The sequence below is a fragment of the Podarcis muralis genome, chromosome 5, assembly GCF_964188315.1.
Source record: "Podarcis muralis chromosome 5, rPodMur119.hap1.1, whole genome shotgun sequence".
NCBI classification, from domain to species: Eukaryota; Metazoa; Chordata; class Lepidosauria; order Squamata; family Lacertidae; genus Podarcis; species Podarcis muralis.
In genome coordinates this window covers 101409205-101424341 of record NC_135659.1, presented here as the reverse complement: position 1 = coordinate 101424341, position 15137 = coordinate 101409205, and the positions used below count along the sequence as shown (strand labels likewise).

General features: G+C 55.4%; 2 protein-coding genes across 4 annotated transcripts in view; both read right to left on the bottom strand.

Annotated features, from left to right (window-relative positions):
* The window catches only part of SLC12A5 (solute carrier family 12 member 5), a 105491-nt gene that overhangs the window by 9143 nt on the left and 81211 nt on the right, over positions 1–15137 (bottom strand). For all 3 annotated transcript variants that reach the window (XM_028735714.2, XM_028735715.2, XM_028735716.2), the window contains exons 10-21: positions 14302–14400; positions 13149–13206; positions 9882–10056; positions 5243–5361; positions 4884–4982; positions 4574–4693; positions 2909–3013; positions 2231–2399; positions 1953–2148; positions 994–1163; positions 355–486; positions 138–245 (exon numbers count right to left, since the gene is read on the bottom strand). In XM_028735714.2, the coding sequence (XP_028591547.2) occupies positions 138–245; positions 355–486; positions 994–1163; positions 1953–2148; positions 2231–2399; positions 2909–3013; positions 4574–4693; positions 4884–4982; positions 5243–5361; positions 9882–10056; positions 13149–13206; positions 14302–14400 (1550 nt within the window). The remainder of the gene's footprint in view (positions 1–137; positions 246–354; positions 487–993; positions 1164–1952; positions 2149–2230; positions 2400–2908; positions 3014–4573; positions 4694–4883; positions 4983–5242; positions 5362–9881; positions 10057–13148; positions 13207–14301; positions 14401–15137) is intronic.
* SNRPB (small nuclear ribonucleoprotein polypeptides B and B1) overlaps positions 1–15137 on the bottom strand; it is a 393907-nt gene that overhangs the window by 337978 nt on the left and 40792 nt on the right. The gene's annotated exons all lie outside the window — the stretch shown is intronic.

The following is a 15137-nucleotide window of genomic DNA, read 5'->3' as shown; positions in this document are numbered from 1 at the left end:
TGCTGCGAGAGAGCAAGACTCTCTCCTTCTTCAGGCAGGGCAGATTTCTCCCTTTGCCCTCGCACGAGACCTCGCAGCGCTTCCCAGCCCATAGGTGGGAGGGCGTATTGCGGCCCACCAGCCCCACGGCCACTTACCTCGCGCTCCCTCTCCGTCTTGGTGAGGTGCATCTGCTTGAGGATCTGGGAGCGCTGCTCCATCACCAAGGTCTTCTCGTAGGTGTAGGCAGAGATGTCACTCTCGTGCTGTGGGAGAGGGAGAGGGTGGGACATGGGGACTCCCCAGTGAGAATGCGACGCTGGACCAGACAGGCTCCTGGCCGGATCCAGCAGCCGGCTGCTCTGACGGCCTTACCATCTCCACGACTTCCACCTCGGCTGTGATGCGCAGGTGGTACAGGAAAGTCGTCAGGTCCTTCTTCATCTGGATGCTGTTGTCGTCCATCTGGGCCACGGTGAAGATCCGCATCTTGCACTTGCGCCAAACCTACGTGGGAGAAAAAGAGGCGGTGGAACCACTGAGCCAGCGCACAGTCGGCCCTGCCCAGCTCAGGGGACTCATTCCTGGGACAAGGCAGAGAGAAGTGCAGAATCAGAGGCAGAAGCTGAAGCTGAAGCAGGAGAGGAGGGCCAGACATGAGTCCGGCTGGTGAAGAGTCACAGGTCTCTCCCCCTCCTGCTGCCATGAGCTCCCCTCCCCACTGGTCTCCCAGAACCAGAAGAGGAATGAAGAGGGCGGAGGAGAGGTTGGCGGCATGCAGGCACAGCCTCAGACTGCATGGGGAAACCCTGGAGAGGAGGGGGAAGGTGGGGATTTGATCTCAACAGCTGATTTCCATGGAGTAAGACCACCGAGAACAAGCTGTTCTTCTCATTAGGCCTGACACTCAACCAAGTCAAGATCATGTTTTTGCCAATAAAGAGTTAGCAGTGCAGAGTTCCCCCTGCAGTGCAGGGATCTCAGCGCGACACCCCCTGGCGTCTCCCCGAATACCTTGTGTTGACGCAGCAGGAAGGGCAGCAGCATCAGCATCCCTCCGTCGTGCACGATCCACCAGACGTCAATGTGGCCCTCTGAGAAGCGTTCTGAGTTGGCCGGGAACATGGCCAGGTTCTTGGCCACCAGGAGTGCCATGTGCCCAGCGGTGGTCTCTCGCACGAGCTCTGTGGGGCGCAGGAAGGGGAGAGAAGTGTCACCCACAAGAGGAGAGGGTGGACAGAGAACCAGTGCTCGAAATTCACACATTTTGCACCCGGTTATTGGCCACTTGTGACCAAGTGAAGATGCCCGGGTGCCAGGACGGCATCTGATGTCTCCATCATCTTGAGGTGCCTAGCTGGGGATCCTTAGACCATTTTCACACGCTAATACCCCATTCTGTAGAATTCTATCTGGACAATCGGAATGAATTTCCGGAACCAAAAAGGTGTGTTGAAAAATACAACTTTAGAACCGCCTGGCCACAAAATGGCAACTAGACGTTCCATTTTGGAAACCGTAACTCTGGTTTAAGGAGCCACTTGGTGCCTCACTTATATATCTGAGTTTCTAACATAGCAGAGAACCCTAAGGTGAGCAGATGAAAGGAAGTGATTCTGCCTGCAGCACATCGTTAATCTTTGGAACTCCCTCCCGCAGGAGACAGCAATGGCCACTGACCTGGGTGGCACTGGAAGAAGACTGGGCCAATTCATGGGGGAGGAGGGGAGGGCCATGGCTGGCTTCTAGCCACAAGGGCCACACTCCCCCCCCCCCAGCAAGAGGCAGCAATGCTCCTGAGTACCAGTTGCTGGAAAGGAGAGCGCTGCTCTTGTGCTCAGATCCTTCCCTGTGGGTTTCGCACAAGAGGCCCCTGTTTGGCCCCCAGGGTGCTGGAGTGGGTGGGTCCCCTTTGGCCTGGCCCTTAGGGCCCCTCTGCCCTCCCAGCCCCCTGCCCCCCGCCCAGCGTGTACCAATGAAGTTCCTCCAGGTCTGGTGGTCCTCCTTGCTGCGCCAGTTGCGAGGCCAGCCGACCAGGACGCTGTTGTGCTGCAGCCCCCCCAGGCCGCTGGACTGGATCAGATGAGACACCCCGTCGCGCACCGAGGTCGAGGTCACCACCTGGCAGAAGCCCTTCACCTTCTCCGCCTCCATCAGCCGCCGGATGGACTGCGAGGGAGGAGAGAAGTTGGAGCCCCTTCCCGGCCGAGAGGAGGGATCGGGACCCTGCAGCCCGCTCTGCCCTGCTCACCTCCTCTGCCCGCTGGACCTGGGCATGGTTGTCCAGGAAGGTGCCCTCCAGCACGGAGCCCACGATGGTCAGCCCCTTGCCGGCCTTCAGCTGGTTGATGAAGGAGAGCAGCTGCGGGTGGGCCACGTTCTGGTCCTGATCCACGCGGACAAGCACCAGCAGCTGCGGCCTGGGAAGGGGGAGGCGGGAGTTGGCGCTGGCCGGGCCCTCCTCAGAGTAGAACCATTGGGATGCAGGGAACCAAGCTCACAACGGCCATCAGTGTCAGTGGGTCTCCTCTTGAGTAGGACCAGCATTGGAGGACTCCTGCCCGCTCTCGCTGCTTCTCCTTCCCAGTCCCAAGTCCCCTTCCTCTCTCCTGCCTTGCCAGCTCCCTCTGCTGCCCCATCCCTTAGGGATCATAGAACAGTTGGGTCCCCCAAGAGTCATCTGGTCCAGCTCCCTGCCATGCAGGAATCACGCCCCCCCTCACATTCACACCCTCCCTTTGCTCCAGGGCTCGTGCCAGGCATATCTCTGCCCCTCCTGCACTTGTTATGCCTGTGGTGGTGGGCAGCTGATCCAGGGCCCCTGGCACCCCACTGCCCAGCAGCCTTCCCACAGGTGCCCCCCCAGTCTCCCTCCCTCTCCCTCTTCCCACACCCACCCAGTCAGTCTGGCAGAGTCCTGCTTCCTTACCTCCAGTTCTTCGTATGGGGCGGCCCTTCCTCCAGCCGCAAGAGGGCATAACGGGCCGCGCTGAGGGACAGGCCCCGGATCCCATCGCCCCATTCCTTCTCCGCTCTGCAAAGTCAAAGGTCATCCTCTGAGGCCCTTCTGTGTGTTCATCCTCCATGAAAGGCCCGGAGGGGGGCAACATGAGAACAGGGCCTCTTCTGTGGTGGCTCCCTCTTGGGGAAACGCTCTCCCCAGGGAGGAGAGAGCGCTTTGTCTTTAGGCGCCAGGCAAAAACGTTCCTCTTCCACCAGGCCTTTCGCTGATTCAACTGTTTGTGGCCTCTTAGAGTGTTTTTGTTGGTTACTATGTTGTGTAATATTATTATGTGTTAGGATTTGGCCAGAAGTCTGATTGAACTTTGCCAAAGATGGGGAACCCCCTGGACTTACTTGTGCTAAGGAGCCAAGGCAGCTTGGCAGAACTAGGGGGAAAAGACCAGCGATGACCATCAAGGAAACCATCAGAGGGCAGGACTGCCAGGCAAGGGGGACCTCTTCTTTTGGGGGGTGCTGGTGCACAGATGCCAAGGCCAGGGGTGTTTTTTTGGGGGGGAGGGAGCTCCTTGCAGTCGGTTTGCAGCGAGAAGGTGAAGGAGGGCAGAACTGCAAGTGAGCTGGGAGTGACCGGCTGGAGGCCAGAGATGCAAGGATGGCTTTTTGCTGCCCTTAAGGGGGAAGCCAGACCCTCATAGGATGCAAATACTCTGCAATCCCTTTAAAGGTTTTGACCTGTAAAGCCCTCTGTGGCCTAGGACCCATGTACCTAGGGGACCGCCTCTCCTGGTCTGCCCCGCGGAGGACCTTAAGGTCCACAAATGAAAACACTTTGGAGGTCCCAGGTCGCAAGGTGCCTAGATTGGTCTCAACTAGGGCCAGGGCCTTTTCAGCACTGGCCCCAACTTGGTGGAACGCTCTGTCCCAAGAGACCAGGGCCCTGCGGGACTTGACATCTTTCCGCAGGGCCTGCAAGACAGAGCTGTTCCGCCTGGCCTTTGGTTTGGACTCAGTCTGACCCTTATGTTTCCCTCCCCTTATGGTCTTGATCTATGGGCTACTTTGAAAATGAGGCTGCATTTTAAATTGCATTTTAACCTGTCTTTTAAATTGGTTCCCTTCCCCCATTGTGTTTTTACTGTGATTTTATTGGTGTTAGCCGCCCTGAGCACGGCTCTGGCCGGGGAGGGCGGGGTATAAATAAAATTATTATTATTATTATTATTATTATTATTATTATTATTATTATTATCATCATCTTCATCATCATCATCATCTCGGAGCAGCAGGTTGTAGATATGCGTCAATAGAGTGATATATCATAAAGATGCCGCAGTCTCTGCTGTGTCTTACTGTCCCAGAAGACAACACAAACTCTGGGGTATATAAATTTAATAATAGGGAGGGAGGGGTCAGGAAAGGTGGAGGAGAAACCACCCCCACTACCTCTGCCCTGGAACTCGCAAAGCAGTGGAGTGAAGGAGGCTCCTAAATGTGATTTAGGATTGCAGAGTTGGAAGGGACCCTGAGAGATGTCTAGCCCAGCCCCTGCAATGCGGGAGTCACTTGGCCTGGGTTCTTCCCCCAGAAAAAGACCCGGGAGGACCCGCTAGCCCCCGACCCGCCAACTTACCCTCGATATTCGATGTATTTGTAGATGAGTCCTGCAATCAGCATGGCCACCAGCGCATAGTACCAGGAGCAGATGAACATCAGGGCCAGGCAGAGGCTCATGCCCAGGAAGGAGAGGGTCCTGTGGGCACCAGGGGGGAGGAGAGCTGAGCCCAGCGCAGAGGAGCACTGGCAGCCCCCCAGGCCTCCCTTGCAACAGGAGGCTCCCCTCCATGGAGAACAGGAAGGGGCCACCCATGGCCATCTAGACCAACCCCCTCGCTGCCCCGCAGGAACGGCGGCTCGAGAGTCCCCGGCCCTTCGCCACTCACCAGTGGTAATACCGAAACCGCGGCCGCCAGTTGGGGGTCCTCAGCAGCGTCTGCACCGCGCAGGCCAGGTTGACGAACATGTAGCACATCAGGAAGAACCTGGGTGGGGGAGAAGCGAGGGCCTGAATGTGGGGGGAGAAAGAGGGAGGCTCAAAGCCACCCCTTCCCAGTGCCTGGAAGGAACTGCCCCACGTGGGCTGGGGAGGGCAGCACTGGCAGACAGGAGGGGCTGCCCTAGCTTGAGGGATGCTCCAGACTGGGGGGGGGGGCTGGGCAGTCTGGCCTCTTCCTGGGTGCTGGAGAGAGACCCCCTGCCCCAAGCTCAGAGGGGCCCCCAGAGGTCCCAGGAGGGGGCGTACATGGAGAGGATTGGGGCCACCTCGTCCAGGGAGGCAATGAGGATGCCTATTTCGCAGATGCAGGCGGTGAGCAGGAGGGCCCAGGTGGGTTCCCCGTTGGCCTTGCCGTGCCCAAAGACCTGCGGGAGAGGAAGAGAGAAGGCAGAGAGACCGTCAGCAGGAGGAGGGTCTGGAAAGGGCCCCATACCTGGTCCTGGGAAGAAATGGCCGCAGCGCCTGGGACTTTTTTGGGTTGGAGGAAAGGCGAGAACAAGGCGGCGCGAGAGAAGTTTGCCAAATGACGGCTGGCCTGGAGAAAGTGGAGAGAGAAGGGAAGGCTCTTTGCCCTCCAATGAAGCTGAACAGGAAGCCTTTCTTTACACAGTGCAGAGTTAAACTGTGGAACTCCCTCCTGCAAGAGGCAGCAATGGCCAAAAATGGGTTGGACTTAAAAGAGGGTGAGGCAGATTGATGGAGGAGGAGAGGGCTATGGATGGCTCTCCTCTGCTTCCACGGTCAGAGGCAGCAATGCACCTGAATGCCACTTTCTGGAAACCACAGGGCAAGTCTTGGGCTGGGATCCTGCTTGTGGGTTTCCCACTGCGGTTTCCCCACTGCTTGGCCACTGAGAGAACAGAATGCTGGGCTGGATCCCGCAGGCTCCCCTGATCTTCTCATGAAGGGGACGGCCAGACATGATCATGCACTGGCAGCAGCCCAGCAGAGGAGGTCCAGATCTGGCCCTGTTTGGCCTCCGCTGCCAGAGCAAAAGATGGTTCCTGGTTCCAGCGTGCAGCTAAGTCTTCCGGGAGTTGATCCGAAGTCCCCTTTGGGTTATTGTCCAATCCTTCCTGCTCCATAATTTGAGCCTTTTATTTTTTGCAAAATCACACGAGGTTTTTTTTAAATTGCAAATTTTGCCCGGCTCTTCATGGCGACACTTTGCTGATTTTGCCTCCTCGTTCCTTTTAGCAGAAAGGCAGTGCCAAGCTGTTCAGGGCGCTTAAAACAAAAATGGAGCAGAAAGAACTCCAAAAAAGATTTCTCTGAACTGAGAGAACCAGCAGTAAAAATGGCAAATGCAATCCAGTGTGATCAAAAGACATTTATTTCACAAATACATTCATGGAGTTTGAACTTGCAGTGAGTGACCAGGAAGGAGCCTGTGAGGTTGTAGTGAACAGCACCATGAAAATGTCACCCCAGTGTGTGGCAGCCACGAAAAGGGCAAATTCCATGCTAGGGATCGCCTGTCATGGCTGCTTTAGTTGAGAGTTCTGCATTGCAGGGGGCTGGACTAGATGGCCCTTGGGGTCCCTTCTAATTCTACGATTCCATGGAAATAAAACTGACACTATCCTAAGGCTGTTACACAAATCTATGGTGCAGCTACACTTGTGTATAATTCTGATTTATGGTTGGGAAATTGAATGAATGGGGAAGTCACGGCTCTACAATGTCCTTGCTGGGTGGGCCCCAGCCGCCCCCTGTACCAGCCCCATTGCCTCCTTGCTCTCCTTTTGCTGTGGGGCCCCAGCCCCAGCCCCCCGGCAGCCGAGGAAACAGCTTTGGGCGAGAAGCGGCCAGGGGCGAAGGAAGGACCTTGCAGCTTCTGGCTCCAGAGCACCTTGCGGAAAGTGTGGAGCGGCAGACAAGGTGGATGTGGCAGGTGCAGCCGAAGCAGCTGACAACTCTGGCTACTTGAAGGGGACACCTCAAGGGCAGGAGGAGGCGCAGGAGCAAAGGGGGGGGCGCGTCCAAACCCTCAAGGCTCAGCGAGGAGGGGGCTGCGGGAACCGTGCACTGCAAGGGCGGAAGGAGAAGCAAAAGATGAAGGCATGTGGCCAGCCCCCTCCCTCTCTCCCGTCTCAAGGTGGGATCAGATGTTCACTAGGACGAAAAGGCAGCTGAACGGCTCCAGACTTCCTGTGATGCAGCATTTGCAAATCAGCTTACGGACATAAGCAGAGTCTGCTGGTTCAGGCCAAAGGGAGCCCATCTAGTCCAGCCTCCTGTTCTCAGGGTTAGGATTATGATGTTCCGTTCCACCTAAACGGATGTGTGGAACTGTTGCATGGCACATGTCTGTTTACATTCCAGGACAGCTTCCTGGGAACTTCCGTTTGTGTATTGCTTTTGCTTTGTGCTTCCTGCTTTTGCTTGGACACAAAGGGGAGCAGACATGTTTTTCTTTTGTCCTGATGCTGAATAAAATGCTTATAAATATGCTTACATACGCCGCTGTCCGCTCTTCCGTTGCAAAGAGTTCTTATCTCTGCTGGCTTGCGTGCTCAGTCTCTAAAGGTCTCTGAGGCTTGAGTCGCAGTTTTGATGCTGTTCTGAGAACCAGAGTTCACCCGGCTGCTGGCCGGTGGGCTGGAGCCAACTGGGGGCTGCCAATTGCCCCCGTCTCCCAACACTCACAGGGGCTGACCAGATGCTTCTTCCGAAGAAGCGCAGGCAGGACCTGAGCACAAGGGCAACTCTCCCCTCCTGGGGTTTCCAGCAACTGGTACCTCCGACCACGGAGCCTCAGCCCTCTTCTCCTCCATCCATCGTCACTGTCTTCTGGAGGAAGGAGCTTGACTATGCCTGGGCTTCTGGCGCACAGCTGGAGACAGGGCACTCGGCTAGACCCAGCCTGGCTCAAACCCAGCACCATGCTCCCCCTGGTCTTCCTGCGCCCGCTCTGACATTAGCTGGCTTGATGCTTCCGCTCAAGAGGGGCTTCGCCATCCAACCAATTTGATTTGAGAGGAGACAAGGGGACAGGTGACCTTGAAGATGCGGGTGCTGAGATTGGCAGGGGAAAGCTGCCTGTTGTCAGGGGCCCTGGGCTTGTTTCCCTTTCTTTCTGACACCTGGAGATGTTTCTGTCGGAGGCAGTTTGAGGGCTGCATGTCGGAAACCCCTGCTCAGCCACCAAGCTCCCTGCCTGGCCTGGGGGTAAGCCGACCTCACAGTGCCCTGGGGGGGGGGGACGCAGCCATGCCCACGGCCCAGGTGGCTTTTAAAGGGACGAGATACAGGGAAGGAGAATTAATTGTTCTTGTTATAATTTGGCTATTGTTGGGAGTATATTGGGAAACTAATAAGAAAGATTACAAAAGAAGAGAGACATGGATGGAGGAGGAGGAGTGAGAGCTCTTTCGGGTGCCATCAGCAAAAGGGAACTTCCAGGCTACCTGCTGGGAATTACGGGAATTATCTTTGGGCTCTCCTGGACGCCTCTGACTGGCCACAGAGGAAACAGGAGGACACAAGAAGGTCTGTGGGGTCAAGCCAAGAGCCAAGCTGCTCCACCATCCTGTTCTCCCAGTGGTCAACCTGTGGGAAGCCAGCAAGCGGGATCCGAGCCTGAGAGCAACTCTCCCCTCCTGCGGTTTCCAGCCACTGGGATTCAGAAGCAGGGCTGCCCCTGACTGTGCAGGCAGAGAAGAGCCTCTCCTCTGCGGTTTTGGCTAATCCTAGTGAGGAAAACTCCTGGCCTGATCCTGCTGAGGGTGCAAGGAGGGTTGGAACGCACCCTGTCTGACCAACCTCTTGCTGTGTGCGCACACACGCGTGTGCATGTATCTGTGCCCGTGTGTGTGTGTGAGAGAGAGGATTGCAGGAGTGTGGGCAGGAAAGCCGACGTCTCCTCCTGTTACCCAGCATGGCTCGTCCCTCAAGTGAAGACTGCAAAAGAGGCAGCTGAGGAAGGAGTTTAAAATTAGCCGCAAGTCCCTGTCGGCTGTCGGCTTGGATTTGCGCAGATGTGGCTCACTAAGTGCGCCGAGTGCACTGAGAAACCGGGAGGCCCCCAGCCCACACCCAGGCCGGCTTCACCAGCACAGACACACGCACAGCACATCAGGCCAAGTCAGACAGGGGAGCTGGGCCAGGATCAAAACCAGTTGCATCTCTGCCCCACCTGCTTCTCCAAGGAGCTCAAGGGGGCCTGCAGGATTCTGCCCCCACAAGAACCCTGAGAGGGGGGCTAGGCTGCGAGGCAGGGACTGGCCCCCAAGGACTGGCCCTCCTGGTGAGCTTCATTTGAACCCAGGTCTCTCTCCCAGCTGCTGGTCCGACCCTCTAAGCACTGGGCCCTTCCCCCCTTTTACTGCTTCTAGGAAAGAAGACCTCTCTCCCTCGGTTGCAATAAACAGTCTGAAGCAGTTATTTAAAAGGCCAATTAGAAGCAAACATTAAAGTTACATTATATAGATACACACACACACACATATATAATAAAGAGTAGAAAACATGCATACTTATTAAAACCACTTCTCAAGATTATGGGTTAAAGTTATGAGCCTGGAAAGTGCGCTGGGACAAAAACATTTCTAGCCCATAACAGGGCAGTAAAAGGGAGTTCCCAAGAGGGTGGAATTAGCATCATGTGACGGTTGCAGAAGTTCCAGCTCTGCAGATCCCAGCCCCTGGGGGGGGGCACAGAGTGACCTGAGGCCACAAGTGTAGGAGGGAAGAAGACCCCCCCATCCTTTCCTCCCATGGGCCCCTTCTGTATTCTACAGGAGGGGGCAGGGTCCTCACCAACACCCCCGCCAAAGAAACCCTTCACCACAACGCATCCTTGACTGCACCAGGAGGGGTCTTCCTGACTGCCCCCCCCCGCGCTGTGGCCACGCTCCTCCCTTCCCCCCAGGCAGGCACTTACCCGCAGGAAGGGGACGATGCCGTCGCGAGAGATGGCCTGCAGCAGGCGAGGGGCCCCCGTCAGGCTCTGCAGCCCAGCTCCGCAGGTGGAGAAGAAGGACCCGAAGACAATGACCCAGGGGGAGGGCCAGGCCAGGGTGCCCACCACCAGGTTGCCACTCACGGCCTCGCCAAACCTGGAGGGGCAAAGGGGCAGGGCTGAATGGACTGGCAAGCAGTTGCATCTTCAGGGCTTTGGGTTTCGGTGTTTTGATTCTACGGTTCTGTGCTTCTACGGTTTGCTGAGAGCTGCTTTTGGGCACAGCACCTCGTGGGCAAAGCGGCACGTAAGTCAACGCAATGGATCAGCTGCTGACCTCGCCTGCCCTCTGCTGCTCTGAGCCCCATCCCATCTCACAGAGCAGAACGGCCTCCTCTGGCTTTGTTTTATAAAATTTGCACAGCGCTTGATTGTAAAACAATAACCCTCAAAGCAGTTTACAAAAAAGATAAAGTAATAAAATCATCTGTAAGAAGAATGAATAACAATTTAAGGCTTCTAAAAAGTGAAAATAACAATGGACTAAAAACAGAATGAAGCTGGCACCAGCTTTCTAAGCAACTGGACAGGCTTGTCCAAACCAACATGCTCTGAGCAGGCATCAAAAAGAGAGCAGTGAAGGCACCTGCCTGATATCAAGAGGCAGGGAGTTCCAAGGGTTAGGTGCTGCCACCCTAAAGGATCAATTCCTTAAAAATGCAGAATGGATATTATGTGGCACCTGTAGGAGAGCCACTTCCGCAGATCAAAGAGGTCAAGGGGGCATTTATCGGGGTGACCTCGCAGGTCAACTGGGCCCCAGTTGCAAAGGGCTTTATATACTAACAGTTTCGACTTGGCCTGATAGCAAACGTGCCTGATAGTGCAGATTTCCAGGAGGCAGAGGTCTTGCATGCTGACAAGGCCTCCTTCCTGTCAGCAATTGGGCTGCAGCATTCTGCACTAACTGTAGCTTCTGGATCGGGAGCAAAGAGATCTAGTCTTGATCCCTGCTGGGCACCTTCTGGGCCCAAAGAGGCCAGAGGTTGCCATAATTGGCGCCCCCAAAGCCTGTGTAGAAGCACAGCCCTCCCAACATTTCCGTCCCCAAAATCGGGACGTCAGGAGGGGTTGGCCGCACTTTCTGCTCACTTGCTCCAGAGTGAGCCTCTTTTGGGCCAGGATTCCAGCTCTCGACTTGCGCCACACCAGAAACCGGACATTCTGGGATCCAGACAGAAGCTGGGACTGGCTCCCGTGATCCAGGACGTCCCACTTAAAAGGGGACACTTGTGAGGGTGTGAAGAAAGGCCCCACCTGCTCTGCCCTTTCCCCAGGGGACTGAGGAACGTGCAGGACTGGACCAACTAACTTGGACTCTTCCTGGTCAGACAGAGCCAGGGGTCACCCTCCCAGGGGAAGGGAGGGAGACTTCAACAGTCCAAGTGGCCTTGGCATTGGGTTCCCTCCTGGTAAATTGGAATCCCTACATTGTTGTGGCATGGGCAGGATCAGTCCAGATTGAGAGCACAGTGCTCAGGTTTATTTCATAGTCTACACGGACCTTCTACTGGTTCCCCACCCACTTTTATTCTGAAAAATGTTATTTCATTTGACTGCTGGACTGTGTGTGTTTCAGAATGCCCCTCCCTGTGGCCAGACGCTTGGCTGGAAGTGACTGGCACACTCTCCTTCGGTCTGGGGAGACTCAGCGACAGCCTGGGCTGCCTTTACTCTCTGAGTAACTCACAAGGGATTTCAGTGGGAGGGGGCTGGCAGCAGCTAGCAGAGAGTAAGACCCCCTGGCAGCCCTGCAGGGCTGTTGTGTTGCAGTTGGCAAGGAAGTGGGCAGGAGAGCCCTCTCTTGGCTCCCTCTTCGTCTCAGGGGGCAGCAGCGTTGGGAAAGGGGGGGCTGCTTCTCTCCTTGCGCCAGAGGCCAGCGGGGACCCCTGGACGAGTTCAGCTCAGGGCAAGAAGTCCCTTCTTTCCTGGCAGCCACCTAGCTGTGCCAACCTTGCAAGGCTTATTAGTCCTAATTTTATTTCCATTCTTATTTTATTTTATTGATTTGCTAACAAACCTAAAGTGCAAGCATGACGAAACAGAAGGAATCAAAGACTTAACCCACAAAGCGTCTCAGCCTGGAAGGACGAAAGCGGAAAGGAAAAGGACACAGCACAGCCGCAAAGCAGGAGAGGAAAGCACAAAGATTCCCTTTGCAAATCATCAAGATTTTTGAAATAAATAAAGAAAAGCATTCTCCAGCTGCGTCTCCCATCCTTGCAAAGGTTGGCCCTAAATGAGCTGGTGGCCTCCGTGACCAGGTGCCTCGGTATTTGTATAGGGAATAAAGCCATTAGTATTATGACCCAAAAATGTCAGTGGCGGCTGGAGCAGCACCTTGGGTGGCCTAGATAGGGGAAGGGCAGCCTGCATCCCTGCTGCCAGGAGGGAGCTCAGCACCACAGGCAGCAGCCGAGGCCGGCATCCTGCCAGGCGAAGAGAGCAGGGAAGCAGGAGGGGTCCCCTGGCAGGGTGGGGGGTTGTCGGGGGGGCTGCACCGGGCGCAGAGTTTTCTGTCTTCCAAGGGCTTAGCAGGGGGTCCCTCTCACGGCCACTGCCCTGCTTTGCTTATGCTCTTTATGTGGCACATTTTGTGTTTTACGCCGCAAACCTTCTCTTTATAGAGGGCGGCATATGCATTTATTAAAGTTATATGCCAAAGACCACAGGGCAGTTTGCAACAAGAGGACGCAAGTTTGAAAACATAACCATATTATCTTAAGATCCTTGTGTCTTCTACAACAATAGCAAAAAACAATACCCCACCACAGACATGTTTAAGGAGGCTGCAGAATGTTTAATCAACCCGAGGCCTGGTATTACCATTTTATAAATTATTATTAGTCATACCTCGGGTTACAGACGCTTCAGGTTGTGTTTTTTTGGGTTACGGACAGCCGAAACCCGGAAGTACTGGAACGGGTTACTTCTGGGTTTCAGCGGTCACACATGCGCAGAAGCATTAAATTGTGCTTTGCACATGCGCAGAAGCACTGAATTGCAACCTGCGTGTGCGCAGACGCGCCGCTGTGGGTTGCAAACACTGTGGGTTGCGAACGTGCATCCCGCACGGATCATGTTCGCAACCCGAGCATCCACTGTCTTTATTATTATTATTATTATTATTATTATTATATACGCCAGAAGGCCAGGGGTCCCCCAGGCCAGAGAGAGAAGGATACTCACTTGTCCCGGAGCACGACGCCCTCGATGCAAGCGCCAAAGAGGATGACGGAGCTGATGTCTGTGGGGGCGTCAAGGAAGGAGTCGGAGGACAGCTGGGACGGCTGGAAGCTCTGCCTGGTCCTGAAGGACGCCCCCCCCCCCCGGGACCAGGCCAGGGGGAATCAGGGCAAGTGCTGGCATGGGGGAGACAGAAGGGCGGTTTTTGGTGAGAGGGGTGGCCTGTCCGAGATTATTTAGCTGCGGTTCCTGCATTGTGGGGGGTTGGGCTAGATGACCTTTGGGGACCCCTTCCCACTCGACAACCCCGTGATTCTGTGCTGCCATTGGGGCCGCTTGCTGTCTTCCTTCTTGACGTGGGAGCTCTGCCTCCCTTGTCTTTGGGTCGGCGTCCCAAAGAGGCAAAAGAGGAGCGATGCATTTGAAGGGCTGGTCTGAAGCTGAAGGCAAGAAGAGACTCAAAGGGAACACCTGGAAGGCACCTATTTATTATTTGCTTATTTCATAAAATTCATACGCCGCTCCACTGGAAAAACAGGCACCACCTCAAAGCGGTTTACAAAGAGAAAACAGTAGCGAGAAAAATGAACAGCAACGTTTAAAGATTTTTTTTGGAAGGCAAAAACGACAACAGACCAAAAACAGATTAAAACACGCGTTAACTTTCTAAGTGAGCTTGTCTAAAGAAAAATGCTTTTAGTTGGCCCCCCAAATTGCCTGCCTGGTATCAATTAGCAGGGAGTTCCAAAGGTCGCATTCTTACACATGCAGGAGGGATATTTATGCGGCAGCTGCAGCAGCGCTGATTGTGCAGATCAAAGCGGTCAGGTGGGCTCATGTGGGGCAAGGCAAACGTCCCGTCCCCATAGATGGAGGCGGCCCCTGCAAAATGGGCATAGCGGCTCCTGGCCCAACATGTGCCCAGGGGGCAATATGTGTGTGTGACACAGAGACAGTTTTTTTTGGGGGGGGGGTCTCGCTCTGGGGCATCAATCCAGCAGCCCCTGAACTGGACACACAGGTATGACCTCTGTCACCTGCCTGAGCCCCACCTGGGGCTGCCGACAGCAGAGGGGCTCAGGACCAGCCAGCCCGGTTCTCCAGGGCCCCCACCTCCCTCTGGGAAGAGGGGCAGTCGCCCGGAGGCAAAGGATACAGACTGCGGACGTGGTGGCGATGGCGAGGATGGTGCCCGTGGGGATGGACTTCTGAGCGTCACGCAGGTCTCCAGACCTGTTGGAACCAGCCATGATCCCTGGGGAAGAGGGAGGAAAAGGTCAGTTGGAAGGGACCCCCCAGGGTCATCTAGACCAACCCCCTGCAATGCAGGAAACACAGCGAAAGACAGATGGCCCCTGAGCCTCTGTTTTGAAACCTCCAAGGAAGGAGAGCCCCCCCCCCACATTCCCAGGGAGTCTTTTCCCCTGTCAAACAGATCTGACCGTCAGAAAGTTTCCCCTAAGATTCGGCTGGAATCTCCTTTCTTGTAACTGGAAGCCATGGGTTCGAGTCCTGCCCTCCAGAGCAGGAGAAAACAAGCTTGCTCTCTCTTCCATATGACAGCCCTTCAGGTATTTATCATCTCTCCTCTCAGGCTCCTCTTTGTCAAGCTAAACACTTTTGCAAACTCACCACTGGACACCATATTCCAGGTGAGAGGAGAAGGTCTCCTCATTGGGGAGAATCTCCTGCATCCTCAAAAAGGATGCTTGAAGAGGAAGGGGCTGATTGGCAGGTGGGAGGGGGCAGGAAGGGGCTTCCGATTCTGGTACCCAGTTGAGCCCCCCGCCAGCGTCCCTCTCGGGTGCAGATGTGAGATCCCTTCCTCTCGTTATCGTGGCCTAATTAGTGCCAGCTGTGGTGGTTAATAAGCTGCACATGAGGGTGCTTGTTTGTAACAAGGTCAGGCCAGGACCGGGGCTGCCGTGGGGGCTCCCTCTGTGGAAGCTTTGCAGGACAGAGCATTGCCCCCAACCCCCCCAATAAAGGGGG